A 16,880-nucleotide genomic window follows, 5' to 3' on the forward strand; every position below is an offset into this window, starting at 1 on the left:
GCAATTCATCTCTATTCATTGAACATGCTATGCTGCCACCTTGTGATGGAAATCAGTAATGCAGGAGCAACAGCTTACTGAAGGACTTACCGAACTTCTTCTCCTGCAAAGTCAAACACCTTTGTTATTGTGATTTTGGAGGCCTCTGAGGCTTTCGGTTCTTTGTGTGAAGACACTGTGCTGGATTTGGTAACTTTGTCCGAATCGGCTGCGATCTACAGGCAAGTGAGAACAACAGTGTTATTAAGAGAGTTCTCCAGAAAACACAAATGATTCCATTTCATTTTAAGAAAAACAGTTTTTGTAATTTTACTGCATCTTTGAAGTACAGTCGCATGTGATCTTGTTTATCAGGCAGTTTATCAGTAAATAAATTGTTTGTTAAAAGTGAAACACAACATATTGTATATTACAAAATGCTTGTCAGTCAAAATCCGGCTTCTTACACAAATAATAAAAAGACTTTCAGAATCAGAATCAGAAAGGTCTTTATTGCCAAGTATGTTTTCACATACGAGGATTTTTTTCTAGTACAGGAGCTCCACAGTGTAAACAGAATGGCAATGATAAGAAATTAATACATATATAATAGACAGTTGTATGTACAGTGGAAAAAAATGTGCAAATTGAAGTATAGATGTGCAAATTCAAATATAAATGAGTACTTGTAAACAATGTAAGAATAGGGTTTGTTCTGTGTATGTTAGGTGTTCATCAGATGTATGTTAAGTGTTCATCAGATGGATTGCCTGAGGGAAGGAACTGTTCCTATGTCTGGTCGTTCTGGTGCTCAGGGCTCTGTAGCGTCGACCAGATGGCAACAGTTCAAAGAGGGAGTGTGCTGGATGTGAGGGGTCCAGAGAGATTTTCTTTGCCCTTTTGCTCACTCTGGAGAAGTACAGATCTTGGAGGGTGGGCAGAGTTGTGCCAATGGTTCGGTCAGCAGTCTGGACTACCCTCTGTAGTCTTCTGAGGTCAGATTGGGTAGCTGAGCTGAACCAAACAGTCACTGAGGTGCAGAGGATGGATTCAATGATAGCAGTGTAGAACTGTTTCAGCAGATCCTGTAGCAGGTTGAACTTCCTCAGCTGGCGAAGAAAGTACAACCTCTGCTGAGCCTTTTTCACAATGGAGTCAATGTAAATGTCCCACTTCAGGTCCTGGGAGATTGTGGTTCCCAGGAATCTGAATGACCACAATGCTGTAACAATGCTGTCCATGATGGGTAGTGGGGGGAGAGCAGGGGGGTTTCTCCTGAAGTCCACGATCATCTCCACTGTCTTGAGCGTGTTCAGCTCCAGGTTGTTAAGACTGCACCAGAAAGACAGCCGTTCAACCTCAAGTCTGTAGGCAGACTCGTCACTGTCCTGGATGAGGCGTCAGTGTGGTGTCGTCTGCAAACTTCAGGAGCTTGACAGAGGGGTCATTAGAGGTGCAGTCATTCGTGTACAGGGATAAGAGCAGTGGGGAGAGGACACAGCCCTGGGGGGCACCAGTGCTGATGGTACGGGTGCTGGATTTGAGTTTTCCCAATCGCACTAGCTGCTGCCTGTCTGTCAGAAAGCTGGTGATCCACTGACAGACAGAGGAGGGCATGGAGAGATGGGTTAATTTGGGCTGAAGGAGTGATGGGATGATGGTGTTGAAAGCAGAGCTGAAGTCCACAAACAGGATCCTCACATAAGTCCCTGGACTGTCCAGATGCTGCAGAACATATTGAGTCCCATATTGACTGCATCATTCACAGACCTGTTTGCTCTTTAGGCAAACTGCCGAGGGTCCAGTAATGTCCTTCAGATAAGCCAGAACCAGTCTTTCAAATGATTTCATGACCACAGACGTTAGAGCCACAGGTCTGTAGTCATTAATTCCGGTAATTTTGGGTTTCTTTGGGACGGGGATGATGGTGGAGCTTTTGAAGCATGAGGGGACTTCACACAGCTCCAGTGACGTGTTGAATATCCGTGTAAAGATGGGGGCCAGTTGATCAGCACAGGTTTTCAGACAGGCTGGTGAAACGCTGTCTGGGCCTGGTGCCTTTCTTCTTTTGTTCTTCTTGAAGACCTGACACACCTCATCTTCACTGAACTGAATTTTAGGTGTGTTGGAGTCAGGGGTTACAGGAGGTGAGAATTGGGCTTTTTCAAACCTGCAGTAGAACTCGTTCAGGTCGTCTGCCAGTTGTTGATTCACCACAGTGCTGGGGGATGGTGTCGTGTAGTTGGTGATGGCTTTCAGACCTTTCCACACTGAAGCTGAGTCCTTAGAGGAAAACTGAGCCCGTAGCTTACTGAACCCGTTTGCATGCATTCACACACCAGTGAGCTGTAGCTTAGGTTTCTATAGTTAAATTAAATATTTAAAATATTTAACTTTTCATACACACATCTGCAGATGAGGATACAAACATGGGCCTCTTACATAATGATTAAAAAACACACATTTTTTATTTGTAAGGTAGGTTTTTTTTTGTTGTTATTTTCTCCCCTCCTTCTTGTGCTATTTTGTAATTTGTAAGTCTTTTATATTTTCTGTCTTAAGTTGTGCATAAATTTGGTTTCTGAATGAGTCGCAGAGTAAGAAGTTAATTTTACCTTGGGTCATCAAACATTAATTGGAAATAAAAAATACAACAAAGTCTTTATGAAACTTGCACTCACAGATTTCACTTTATAAGCTCTTTGGCCAAAAAAATTACCATAAAAAGCTAAACTATTCTATCTTTTGTTAGAACGTTTCATTATCGCTCACCGGTGGTGAAGCTGGAGCCTTGGATTTTGGTCTCGAGCCGACATCACTTAAAAAACTAGCCCAAAGGTTGTCCGCCTTTTTCTTCTGCTCATCCTCTTTATTCTGGGTGGAGTCTGCTACTGATGTTTCTTCAGGTAGCTCTTCCTCTTTCAGTTTGATGGTGCCACCCTCATCTCCTTCTTCCAGCTTTAATCCTCCTTTCTTCCTTTTCCTGAAAAAAATCAGAACAAAGCCGAATCCGACTCATGAATTAGAAGAAGAAGGTGGCTTGTTTTAGGTTTGGGATGGTAATGGTGAAAACGGCAGAATACGACCTTCGTTACCTTTTGATTTCCCTCAGTTACAATGTACAGAAACAGTGACTTGTTAAATTTGTTATGTTATTTTCTGTACCACTTATCCTACACAGGGTGACCGGAGTCTATACCAGGGGCCTCAGGGCACAAGGAGGGAGACAACTTGGAAAGAGTGCCAACCTACCACAGGGCAATGGAAGTGCACATACAGGACAATTAAGAAACGCCAGTCAACCTACAGCACATGTCTTTGAACCAATGGATGAAACCCTCGAAGCAGGTGGAGAACAAGGCAAACCTGGTGGCTGCTACACAACCATCCTTCCCATCACGCATTCATATTACACTAATAATATATATAAATATATAGGGCTGACAACATTAACGCATGCGATTATTAAAAAAATCCTTATCGCGTGAAAATAATTGAACGCAAATACCACAAATAAATTACTGAAATACACAAAGGAACATCATTGAAATAATTTGCATTTACAGTGGAGCAAGCACCAGTCATTTTTAAAAGAAATTGGTTCATCGAGACAAACAAAAGCTCAAAAAAAAAATTTAAAATATCAATTAAAAGCAAAACACATCACAGGTTCTACTAGCAAACCGACGAGTAGTGTGCAACGACCCACAATGGATCGGTGTGTACGGCGTGTGCGTAGACAAACGCCAGCCGTATGCCTGAGCAGCTGACTAGAAAACTAAGCTTCTGTGTGTTCTGTTTTAGTTTGGTAAGCAGGAAATCGAAATGGGATTGAACCGTATAGTTAACTTTCCTGGATACAGCAATTTTGTAAAATGTCAAAAATAAACATGTTAAACAAAATAAAGAGTATGTTTAATTTCAATATAAAAGTGTGCACTTAATCACAGTCAATCACACAAAAAGAGTGCGATTAATCGCAATTAAAAATCAAATCTATTGGCATGTATATTTATTTATATTTAAATATTTTGTTTAATAATCTGTTTAATAATAAGAGCTCCCTCTGCTTGTTGATATTTTGCTATTAAATCTAACTACTGAAAATGATGTCTGCTCCAGTACAGTAAAATAGGTATAATACTATGACATAAAAATTCTCTTACACCAATGCAGTCCTAGTGTCATTATCGAACCGTAAAAAAGTTCTCTTTTCTGCTGTGACCCGAGGCTTCGATGCGTCACCACCCCAGGTTGTTCAATTCAACATGATTTTATTTGTATAGCGCTTTTAACAAAAGACACTGGAATCTGAGTGAGTTGAGCAAATTTGATGAATATAGACCATGAACAAATTAACATTATAAACGTTCAGTAACACCACCACAGGCACAACCAACTGTATGTACCATGCACTTCTACTGTACTATTAGACTCTGTACTGTACTGAATGTGCAATACCTCCCAATGACACTCAGGACACTTGGACTGCATACATTATTTGTGTGTACATAATCATTACTTCCATATTATATTAAGAATTTATAATACTGAATGTGTGCAGTGTCTCCCACTACTGTTTACAGCTCTCTATTCTACATGGACATAATAGTAACAGGAACAGTTCCTTCCTGACATAATAGATAAAGTGATCAGATGCGAGATCATTAAGAAATGACGTTTGAACCAATTGGTTTGATCCTCATTGAACGCTTTCCTTTTGTAAATCTCAGTAAAAACAAACATTATACATGATATATACGTGCAAAAACATTTTCAAGGATATTCACACAATGCTCAAGGCAGGAGTTATGTTGTACCTTGCAGAAAGACCTTTACTTGACTTCTTTTTCTTTTTGACCTGCTCGCTCAATACTTGGCTTTGGTCCTCTGCATCCAGGCCATCTTCCTTTTCACACTCATTCAAGTCATCTTCACTCAGGTTGTCATCTGCCCAACATAAGCAAACAAACTGAGGATCAGAGGTGAGACAGATCAGATGTTCTCACAGGTAACAAGTCAAGGGACAACAATACAATCTATAATTTTGTTGCACTTTGTAGCTTGTAAAGAGTAATGAGATGTAGCTCAGTGTAAGAAAGGTGGTTTACTTATCCAGTGGATAGATTTTGGATTGGACTGGATGGGTAATTAGACTGGATTTATAATTCTTATTACTTCTCAAACCCCCGTCATGCTTCTCAACCACTTTGTTCCACACATACTCTGAGAGCACTTTATTAGAAACACAGATACATCCAGCATCTTCAAGTACTGACCATCAGAATGGAGAAAATGGATCTCAGTGGTCTTGACTGTGACATGATTGTCGGTGTCACACGGGCTGGTCTGAATATTTCTAGACCTGCTGAGATTTAAGGATTTTCACACATAGTCTCTAGCGAAAGTTGCAGTAAACATGCAACGAGCAACAGTTCTACTGATGGAAAATCCTCGTTGACAAGAGATCGACCGAGAAGGACAAACCTGATCGGAGCTGCCAGAAAGGCTACAGCAACTGAGATAAGCACTGTACAGTTGTGGTGAGCAGAAAAGCATCTCACAATCTCAATATTCACACATCAATATTCACATGGGGCAGTGCTGGCTCAACTGGTTAAGGCTCTGGGTTGTTGATCGGAGGATCGGGGTTCAAGGCCCGGCCCGGCCCAGCCCAGCCCAGCCCAGCCCACAGTCTTGGCTGTGACATGATTGTCGGTGTCACACGGGCTGGTCTGAATATTTCTAGACCTGCTGAGATTTAAGGATTTTCACACACAGTCTCTAGCGAAAGTTGCAGTAAACATGCAACGAGCAACAGTTCTACTGATGGAAAATCCTCGTTGACGAGAGATCGACCGAGAAGGACAAACCTGATCGGAGCTGCCAGAAAGGCTACAGCAACTGAGATAAGCACTGTACAGTTGTGGTGAGCAGAAAAGCATCTCACAATGCAGCCAAGCTGCCACTGCTGGGCCCTTGAACAAGGCCCTCAACCCTCCCTGCTCCAGGGGTGCTGTATTATAGCTGCCCCTGCACTCTGACCCCAACCTCCTCAGTTGGGGTATGTGAAGAAAAGAATTCCACTGTGCCTTAAATGCTGCAGACTATTTTTGAATTATTGCTGATCATCTGCATCTGATTAATGGCCACAATTTAGCCATCTTCTAATGACCAAATTGCATAGCATGACGATTCCAACAGGACAGAAAGCAAAAAAAAAACAGGTTTTATGTACATGTCAATGAGTTCAGTGTACTTCAACAGTCTTCTCGTTGATCTGAATCCAGCAGAACACCTTTGGGATGTGAGAGAACAAGAGATTCACAGCATCTGATATAACTGCAGGAATTACATGATACAGTCACATCAACATGGACCAGAATGTGGACTAATAATAACCCAGTGTTAGTGTTGTGGTCCTCAGTAACAGACTGGACAAACAGAAGCACTGTTTAAATCCTACACTGTACATGTAGAAACTCCCTCAGACCGTTATAACGTGATTAAATAACGTTAGCTCGTTAGCTCGCATGCTAAACGTGTGTTAGCTAACATCACAAATCTCTCACCAGAAGGAACGTAGTCTTCATCTTCATTTGAAGAATAATCCTCCGAATCGTAATCGGAATAGTTCATCATTTTCTTCTACAATTATTCGAAAAATATCATATAACTAAAAAGATCAATACATTAAAAAAAACAACACCTGTATTGCTAGTAGGCGCATGCGCAGTGAGTAAGAGGTGTGAAAGGTTTGTGTTTATTCCTCCATGTCGCACAGAACCGGCGCCAAAAAAAAACCTTCACCAGATACATATACAATAAGAAAGAATGGCGACTATAGGAAGTGCAAGGCTTTGTCGTTGAATGAATGCCGTTTGGACACTAAGGTGTATGACCGCCATCCACTGGTCTGGATACTGGCGCTGCTTCACCTCTGTGTTTGAACTCGTTCATATAACTTCACTGTTTATTAAGTGAAACGCAGCCTATTGACTGAATAATGTGATCAGATTTATCTGTCCTTCAACCGTCCAGTTTGAGAGTCTGAGCCAACGTTGGGCTCTAATTCTTGTTCTTTGTTGACATCAGTGGAACCTGATGTGGTTTTTCTGCTGCTGAAGCTCATCCAAGTCAAGAGTCAAGTCAAGAAGCTTTTATTGTCATTTCAACATATAGCTGTTGCAGTACACAGTGAAATAAGACAACGGTTCTCCAGGATCATGGTGCTACATAAAACAAACACAGAGCTAAGGACTTAGTAAGTTAGTCCTATCCACATAAAGTGCAACCTGCTGCAAACAGTGCAGGACAAGACAGACAGACAGACAGTGCAGGACAAAAGACAGTGCAAACAAAAGAATTCAGAATCAGGTTTATTGGCCAATTGTGTTGACACACACAAGGAATGTGGTTCCAGCTGTTTGTGACTCTCAAACTAAGACAATGCAGACGATGAGATACAATATAGACAGTATGAGTATTAAATATGAATACAGAATATATGACTGATCAGTTATGTACATAAAGTGTGGGAGTGCAAATAATATTGCACAATATTTTGCTTTTTGTACAATATACAGCAGCAGTAGTGTGTGTAATATATACAGATGATGTGATGACTGATGGTTCTGATAATGCATTACTTATAGATATGAAGCAGTGAATATAATTATGGTGAGTTGTTGATCAGGGTGATTGCCTGGGGAAAGAAACTGTTCCTGTGTCTGGCAGTTTTAGTAAGCAAAGTTCTGTAACGCCTGCCAGAAGGGAGGAGCTGAAAGAGGTTGTGTCCAGGGTGTGAAGGGTCAGTGGTGATTTTTCCTGCCCAGTTTCTGTTTCTTGTGTTGTACAAGTCCTGGGGAGTGGGCAGGGGGACAACAATTATTTTTTCCGCTGTTTTTACTGTGCAGTCTGTTTCTGTCCTGTTTTGTTGCTGCACCAAACCAGATGGTGATGGATGTGCACAGGACAGATTCAATGACTGCAGTGTGGAACAGCATCAACAGGCTCCTGTGGTAGACCATACTTCCTTAGTTGGTGTAGAAAGTACATCCTCTGCTGGGCCTTTTTGATGATGGAGTTTATGTTGCACTCCCATTTCAGGTCTTGGGAAATGGTAGTGCCCAGAAACTTGTGAGGGGGAGTAGTCACAGATCATCACAGATGATACCGGGCTGTTGGATATTGTGAGGGGGAGTAGTGTTGAGGGGTCTTTCCTAAAGTCCACTATCATCTCCACAGTTTTGAGGGTATTTAGCTCTAGACTGTTCTGACTGCACCATAGCACCAGCCGCTGCACCTCCTGCCGGTATGCAGACTCATCGCCATCTTGGTTGAGACGGATGAGCATAGTATCATCTGCAAATTTCAGGGGTTTAACAGTTTGGTCACTTGAAGTGCAGTCATTAGTGTAGAGGGAGAATAGCAGTGGGGAGAGGACACACCCCTGAGGAGCGCCAGTGCTGATTGTCCGAATGCTGGAGGTGACGCCACCCAGTCTTACCTGTTGTTTCCTGTCTGTCAGGAAGCTGGTGATCCAACGGGGATACAGTGAGCCTAAGGAGTTTGGAGTGGAGAATTTCCGGAATTATTGTGTTAAAGGCTGAACTGAAGTCGACAAACAGAATCCGGTCATATGTCCCTGGGCAGTCCAGGTGTTGCAGAATGTAGTGCAGTCCAATGTTGACTGTGTCGTCCACTGATCTGTTTGCACGTTTTTTTATTACACAGCTTTTAATAGACTCAAGCAAGGGTGGGTGTAGGTTTCATAACGGTCCTGCAGGATCTACACCTGATTCTACCTATTTAATCAGTTGATCTTGACTTTCAATACTCTGTTTTGGTTGGAATGAAATCCTGCACCCAGACCAGCCCTTTCCTTTCCAGCTCCTTTTATAGAGCAAAATAACATGTTGTGTGTGAAAATCCCAAGATTTCACCAGGTTCTGAAATACTCAAACCAGTGTGAGTGCAAGCGATCTTACCAACCAAGATGAAGCCACAATCAACTGATTAACCAGGTGGAATCAGGTGTGGCTTCTGCTTAATTAGAATGAAAACCTGCACCCATATTGGACATTAGAGGATAAGAAGGACACCCCTAACAACCATGCCATAAGTGTATTTACTGATGTAACACTTATTTAATTCATTCTGGTGTGTAACATAAATATTAATTGCAGTTCTTGGCCTGTATCATTGCATGATGGTTGCACTGTGCTGCAGCCAGATGATCGTTTTGCTGGATGACTAACTATAAATGTGTAGGTGTATGTGTTTCCATTGAATTGGATGATGAATGTAGCTTCAGAATTCATCCTGTACAGTAAGCAGTGTGAATTGTGGGTAATAATACAGTGCACTATGTTGTAGAGACTGTATTTTGTAAAATGAGAATGGGGAAACAATTAGGGCTGCATCACAAATAGCTGCAATCCATCCCAAAGGCGTTCACTGGGGTTGGGTTCAGGGCTCTGTGCTGTTCTTAAGAAATCCTTGAGTTCTTATTCTCCAATCTTATCAAACTGTGTCTTCATGGACCTGGACCACTGATTTGTGCACTGTGGCATTGCTATGCTGGAACAATTTAGGGCCTAAAAGTGCCAGTGAAGTTATGTTAGAATTCTAAACTAATTCTTTGCAATTCTGTGTTTGGGGAAGAACCACATATGGGTGTGATGGTCAGGTTCCTGCAAACTTTGTCCATACACTGTATTCTAGATAAATGTATAGATCTTAATTATCCAGTGATAATCAGTGTTCTATCACAATAATAATCCTCACAGTCCTGTTAAATGCCTTTTAATCTAATTCATCTTCTCCAAGTCTAAAACTCCTATTAGGGAGCCATGTTATTTTGAGGTCTTCCCATCTGTTTCCTCCTTTAGATGGCCGAATAATTAAATCCACATGGTTTACAGATCTAGTTCTTCTACGGAATGCACAAAGGGACAAAACTGTGTCTTATCTGGTTCTTGTAACCGCAATAGCAGCAATCGTTTGTCTTCTATGCATTGCAATAATTTCTACTGTGTTTTTCAGTGGCATACAATGTGCCTTATGTGCAATTTGTGCTTTTCCGCTCTTTGAAGTTGCATGAAATTAAAGACGAAACGCTACAAGGTCGCGCACTGTGTGACGTCAGCGGTTGTGTTTTGGTTAGTAGTAGCTAGCCAGTAGAGGTTGCGAAAGATTAGCACGGTTGCTAATGATTTGTGCTGGAAATACACAGTCCTCGAGTTTCTAATGGTGTTATTTGGACGTTGGAGTGATTTGACTAATGGTCGCAGTGTACAGTTTGTGAGAAATGCAGGGAGACTATAATTTACCGGAAATAGGATTTGTACAACAAATTCTAAGTTTGAATTTGGTCCCAAGGAAAAATGCTACCTGTGGGAGAAACGACACGTCCCTGTGTGACTTTTCAGGTAAGAACTGCATTTTATTCTGGCGTTTTTGTTTACATTGATCTGTTGTTAAACGATTTTAGGACCTAGCCACGGTGTAGCTAACGAAGCTAGCCACGGTGTAGCTAACGAAGCTAGCCACGGTGTAGCTAACGAAGCTAGCCACGGTGTAGCTAATTTTTTTTTTATTGAGGGCGTCTTTTATTTTTACATTAATTTTATTGAAGAATCCGTATTTTGAGCTTAAACCTAAGCAGAATTGTATTAAAATGCTAGACAAATAACACAACCCATCCAGTCGAGGGTTGTGCATTCCTCAAATGCAATGAAAAGTGGTGTTTTATTTGTCTCGTGTAGTAATACAATTCTATTTAGGTTTGGAGTCACTGGGTTTGGTGGCAGGGAAACTATTGTGTAAAAAATCTCCTGGGTTTTGTCTCATTCAATTGGTAATTGGTAATCCCTAAGTGACACACCACTGAATATTGGTCAAATGTCCAACCTAAAGCTAACTTCATCTTGGTATCTATGGCAAGCAGAATGGGAAGAATGATAAATTATTAGAAATAAACCAAAGTAAATAAATTAAAAATGATGCTGGACAATCAGGATAAACTTTGAAAGACTTCTGTTTTTAAGATGGACCCAGTAAAAGGCGATTAAAGATAGAGATGGAAATGTGCTGACAGGTGAGGAGAGTGTGCAGAGAAGATGGGAGGAGTATTTTGAGTTGCTGATGAATGAGGAAAATGAGAGTAAAAAGAAGGGGGAAGAGGTGAATATTGTTGGTCCAGATGACATACCTGTGGAAGTGTCTAGAAGAGACAGCAGTGGAGTTTCTATCTAGATTGTTCAACAGGATTTTGAGAAGTGAGAAGATACCTGAGGAATGGAGGAGAAGTGTTCTAGTGCCGATCTTTAAGAACAAGTGTGAGTTGCAGAGTTGTAGCAAAGGCAGAGGTATAAACTTTAAGCTATGGGTAAGAGTAGTGGAATCTAGGCTAAGAAATGATGTGGATATTTGTGAGCAGCAGTATGGCTTCATGCCCAGAAAGAGTACGACTGATGCAATTTTTGCTCTGAGAATTTTAATGGAGAAGTACAGTGGTGGTCAGAAGGAGCCTCACAGCTTCTTTGTGGATTTAGAGAAAGCGTATGACAAGGTGCTGAGAGAGGAGCTATTTACTGTATGAGAATGTCAGGAGTGAGAGAGAAGTACATCAGAGTAGTTCAGTATATGTATGAGAGGAGTATGACAGCAATGAGATGTGCTGTAGATCAAACAGAGGCGTTCAAGGTGGAGGGGCGGCTACATCAGGGATTGGCTTTGAGTCCCTTCTTGTTTGCGATGGTGATGGACAGATTGACAGATGAAGTCAGACAGGAATCTCCATGGACCATGATGTTAGTGGATGACATTGTGATCTGTAGTGAGAGTAGGGAGGTCTGCTTTGGAAAGAAGAGGAATCAAAGTCTATCATAGTTAGAGAGAATACATGTGTATGAACGAGAGGGAAGGAAGTAGGACAGTGAGGTTACAGGGGGCTGAGGTCAAGAAGGTGCAGGAGTTTAAGTATTTGTGGTCAAACATCCAGTGTGATGGGAGTGTGGAAAAGAGGTGAAGAGGCGAGTGCAGGCGGGTTGGAGTGGGTGGAGAAAAGTTATTTAATATTTGTATTTGTCATGAGACCACAGAAGCTGGTATGGTGATGACCTTAAAATATATATGAAATAAATATAACAGCTTTGCATTTATGTGTACCAACTTTCAACCTACAAATACATAGATGACGATATATATATATTATATATGCCCTGATTTACTTAGTGGTTAGCACGTTCGCCTCACACCTCCAGGGTCGGGGTTCGATTCCCGCCTCCACCTTGTGTGTGTGGAGTTTGCATGTTCTCCCCGTGCCTCGGGGGTTTCCTCCGGGTACTCCGGTTTCCTCCCCCGGTCCAAAGACATGCATGGTAGGTTGATTGGCATCTCTGGAAAATTGTCCCTAGTGTGTGAATGAGTGTGTGTGTGTGTGTGTGCCCTGCGATGGGTTGGCACTCCGTCCAGGGTGTATCCTGCCTTGATGCCCGATGACGCCTGAGATAGGCACAGGCTCCCCGTGACCCGAGGTAGTTCGGATAAGCGGTAGAAGATGAGTGATTTAATGATTTAACAATTTGAACGTATAAAATATTTATACTGCCCAACATTGTAGAAAGGTTAGATATGAGCCTGCTGACTGACACAGAACTGCTCTTTTGGCATCTGTTGAGTGTTAACCTGTATAAGCATACTCTGATGTCTTAAATTGCAGTGCTCGTACGCACAAAGCTTAAAGATTGTCAGCTCTGCTAATATAATATAGTCAAAATTCACTGGATATCATGAGTTTTATAACTAGATGCTAATAATCACACAAACAAGTTTAGTAAAATGTTGATGTTTAATAAATAAAACCACATAAAAACTAAAGCTATGCCCCATACCACACATTATGCATTGAATCAGAATCAGAAAGAGCTTTATTGCTAGGTATGTTTTCACATGCGAGGAATTTGTTTTAGTGACAGAAGCTCCACAGTGTAACAAACTGACATGTACATACGTACATACAATTTGTCTATACTGTATAAGTGTGAAATGGAATTAATCTATGTACTCTATGAGTGAATTTTAAAGGGTAGTATTGTCTCAGATGGAACTCAGAATTTTTTTGTTAACAGGAAGTAGAAGCTGTTTTCCAGTTGATGGCAAATGACATCAATGTAAAGCCACTAGCTTTGTTGAAAAATAAATCACACAGTGTGGGTTAATTTCAAAGATGTCTTGTCCACTGGCATGTTGTGATGAATTTTTTCCCCTTTCCCTCTACGTAAACAATGCTGCGAGCGTTTAGTGCAGGGGTGGCCAACCAGTCAGAGACCAAGAGCCATTTTTTTACTGTGTTACCGCAAAGAGCCACATTATACACATTGGCACACATGATCACCTTTTTTCCCTGCCATTTTGAGAGTGAACTTGACACACATTGTTTACTCAAATGATCTTGCTCCTACTGGGAAACTTTGAGGTATTTTCATCCCACTCACATGCACGTTTGACACAAATACCGTATTGAACACGCACATTAAAAAGACACAAATACAAACTTCGATATGAACGTAAGAGCCGCATGCGGCTCGGGAGCAGTGGGTTGGCCACCCCTGGTTTAGTGCATGAAGAGTCTGTTTTTTAGGTTGTGTACATGTGTTTTTTAGGTTGTGTACACTTATTCTTGTTGGAAATTTGTGTACACACATTACTCACAATATGTATAGTACAAAATGACAGAGAAATGTGCCTGAGTATGTGGCTCATGAGGCTCATTTTAAACTAAAATTGTAGAACCTTTGATACTGAGTTCATGACGTCTGCTGCCTTTTGAAAGTGAACTCAGTTCTAAAAATGTCCTGAAAATACTGTAGCTCTCTAACTGAAACTGTTTGTGTGGGTTTTTTTTTAATTGATCTACCTTTTATTATCTATGTATTATTTGCTTGATATTATATTGATGTCTGTGCTCTGAATATGAGCTGATCCTCAATACTTTTTAATAGTTTAAAAATAAGTTTCTAAACTGTCTCTGTGAAGGTGACCATGTTTTTATTTTACATAATGATGTCCTCAGTCGTCTTGCCTGAGCTACATGACCTTGTATAATTGTCTGCTCCAACACTACAGGTATAAAAGCAAATCAATGAACAGGGTCACTAATTATTAAATAATTAGGCCAAGTGGATTTTATGCCAATTAGTTGCCTGTATACACAGCATGTTCTTTGATAATGATGTTTTTCTTTTCCCCTTGTTCTCAGAGATGTGGTATGGTGTGTTCCTGTGGGCTGGAGTGTCTTCACTGGTGTTCCACCTTCCCGCAGCTCTACTGGCCCTCGCCACTCTACGCGGACATAAGATAGCACGCTTCTTTCCCCTCGCCATCATGCTCATGGCCATTATAGGTCCTCTGTTGGGAGGCGTGCTCACCAGTATGTACCTCAGCCTTTCATAAAATACTGGATTAAAAATCAAGAGCTCTAGTTTGGTCATTGGAGTTTAGTAAAGTTTCATTTTTATAAGGTGCTTGTATTTGGCTTTGTATTTGCTCACTCATTTTGACAGACAGCTTGTTCAAAGCCTGTGAGTAAATAATAAAATACTTACACACTAACTCTTCTTCTCAAATGGATGATTGTTTTTTCTGTTTTAACAGTAACTCATGCCTAGGGTTTTCAGCTGAGGTTTACGTCAGTGATTGTTCTTATACGCAGGTTTACACAAGCTTAGGAGCTCTGTGGATAGAAATGTATATTTTTCTTTAACTTCTATCATATTTCACGCATGGAAATTCTTTTGCAAGCGTTTTCTGAATGAATTCGATCTTCATGTCTGGCTTGATGAATGAGGTACACTGACTGTTTTATCTTGGCTGTAGCACTTGGTACATTATGTGATGGAAGTTTCTTGTGGCTTGTTCCAGGTGCAGCCATAGCAGGGGTCTACATGGCAGCAGGGAAGAGGATGATCTCGCTGGAGGCTTTCGTGTTTGGAGTAGGACAGTCTTTCTGTGTTCTTGTTATCTCTTTCCTCAGAGTGTTGGCCACGCTGTAGCACTGAGGAGCCTGGGAGACTGTGAGAGCGCTGGACCTGCTTCACTTCCCCTGGATGTTATATGCAAAAACACTGAGGCCTTATTTTCCACTTCTGTACCCACACATTTCAGAGAGCCATTTCTCCCTTCAAATGTTTTAGGTGGACCTTGTTTCTCTGTGAACAGTGGACAGATGGCAAGCTGGGTTTAATATCAGAGCTGTCCTTGATTCACAAGTCCTTTGAAGATGTCTTACTTGTAGGTTTGCTGATAAATCATGCAGGCAAACCTTACAGGAAAAAGCTGCAAGCAGCTCCTCAGAACAACATTTTTCGACTTCTCTAAACAAAATCTCACTTTCTCTGTGTTTTACAGAGGTGAACATCATCATCATGATCTCACCCCATTTGGAAAACCTGAACATCATTCATGTTGTAATTGTTGAAATATTTTACCTTCAGTGTACACTTAGCAAAAAATTTTATATCCTAAAGGTTGTTTTTTTTTCCATGACATTTTGAACTTCTTTGCGCATTTAGTGTTCTAATGTACAATGTAAAATTTTTTTGCCATTCAGTTTTTACACACTTACATTATTTAACATGTACATTATAAATTCACTAAGCATTCTATTAGGAACAGCTTTAAACGTAGTCATTCACTGTGTGGCAGCACTGTAACTCATAAAATCATGCAGCTGCACGCAGCAGCTTCAGGTAATTAACCATCACATCAAACATCTAAGCTCTGTGGTTGTTGTCAATAAAGCGGCTGGTTTAAGTATTTCTTTAATTGCTGATCTTCTGGGAATTTAACACAATGGTCTCTAGAGGTTTTGTCAGAAGAGAATTTGCAGGCTGAAACTCCTTGTTGATGAGCGAGTGCAGAGGAGAATGACCAGACAGCTCTGCACTGACATGACTGGGAACCTGTTCAACCCCAAATGGAAAGAACAAATTCACCTGGTCTTCAACTGTCTAGTGTCCGTGCTTACCATAGACTTCTTCCATGATGGATTCTTGTTGTATCTTCTGCTTATTTGAGTTACTATTGACTTCTTTTCAGCTCTAAATGACTCTGAGTATCCTCTGATCTCCCATCAACAAGGTGTTTCAGCCTGCACTTTTTTTTTTAATGGTTTTCATGTTGTCGTGTAAACTCTAGAGGCTTTGTGTGAACATCCCAGGAGAACCGCAGTTTGACACAGACCAGCCCATCTGCCACCACCACCATGCCATGGCTATTTAATATATCATGCTTATGCCACATACTGTAATTGGGACGATTAGATTACATTAGACTACATTAATTTACTTGTGTACCTGCTAATTTGGACAGTGAGTGTTTATTCTTCCATTGGCATTGTTCGTATATTTCATGTAAATGTCAGTTTTGCTTTCCACCAAAGAAATTTTAATGCTAATATAAATGTATTGTATAATTTACCTACTGTGACCTTTGATCTTGTCCTGAAAAGGCTTTATGCAATTAAATGACTCCTAAGTCAAAAAGCACAGCATAAAGTTTTATAAAATAATTTAACTTACTGTCATTAGAAATAAAAGGCTACTTCAATTACATAGACGCCTGTGAAGTGGATGCAGCAAAGCAGATGGAGTTTTGCTGAATAGATCGCTCAGTCGTGTGGAAGTAAGCAGCAGGTTCAGCTGCTGTTGTGTCGTAGCAGTTTGGCTCAGGTAATCTGTCCGGGTGAGGGACTTATTTAAAGGTACGCTGCACAACAAAAGCATACTAAGAATGACCCTTTAGCATGATCTAATTTGCATAATGTAGACTTTTCCTAACACGTCTTTATTCTTTAATCCTATTTTTCAACAACAGACTACATAGGTGAAGGTGTT

At 40.9% G+C, this 16,880-nt stretch overlaps 2 protein-coding genes across 2 annotated transcripts in view; one reads left to right on the top strand and one right to left on the bottom strand.

Moving 5' to 3' along the window:
- Positions 1 to 6,778, bottom strand: part of cfdp1 (craniofacial development protein 1) — a 28,665-nt gene extending 21,887 nt beyond the window's left edge. The window contains exons 1-4 of the mRNA XM_060877844.1: positions 6,552 to 6,778; positions 4,800 to 4,929; positions 2,752 to 2,962; positions 91 to 215 (exon numbers count right to left, since the gene is read on the bottom strand). Coding sequence (XP_060733827.1) covers positions 91 to 215; positions 2,752 to 2,962; positions 4,800 to 4,929; positions 6,552 to 6,621 — 536 coding nt within the window. The 5' untranslated portion in view covers positions 6,622 to 6,778. The remainder of the gene's footprint in view (positions 1 to 90; positions 216 to 2,751; positions 2,963 to 4,799; positions 4,930 to 6,551) is intronic.
- Positions 6,779 to 9,917: 3,139 nt separating this feature from the next.
- tmem170a (transmembrane protein 170A) lies at positions 9,918 to 16,544 on the top strand. The gene is made up of 3 exons (XM_060877846.1): positions 9,918 to 10,412; positions 14,246 to 14,416; positions 14,908 to 16,544. The coding sequence occupies exons 1-3, from the start codon at positions 10,292 to 10,294 to the stop codon at positions 15,036 to 15,038; spliced, it is 423 nt and encodes a 140-aa protein (XP_060733829.1). The 5' UTR covers positions 9,918 to 10,291; the 3' UTR covers positions 15,039 to 16,544.
- Positions 16,545 to 16,880: the final 336 nt, after the last annotated feature.

The sequence above is a fragment of the Tachysurus vachellii genome, chromosome 9 (genome assembly GCF_030014155.1).
Source record: "Tachysurus vachellii isolate PV-2020 chromosome 9, HZAU_Pvac_v1, whole genome shotgun sequence".
Lineage (NCBI taxonomy): Eukaryota > Metazoa > Chordata > Actinopteri > Siluriformes > Bagridae > Tachysurus > Tachysurus vachellii.

Excerpts from the sequence above, each read along its gene's own strand:
- tmem170a (XM_060877846.1), top strand. The coding sequence starts at position 10,292 with ATGCAGGGAGACTATAATTTACCGGAAATAGGATTTGTACAACAAATT. Across the intron at positions 10,413-14,245 it reads GTCCCTGTGTGACTTTTCAG|AGATGTGGTATGGTGTGTTC; the intron begins GTAAGAACTGCA and ends CCTTGTTCTCAG. Across the intron at positions 14,417-14,907 it reads GTTGGGAGGCGTGCTCACCA|GTGCAGCCATAGCAGGGGTC; the intron begins GTATGTACCTCA and ends GGCTTGTTCCAG.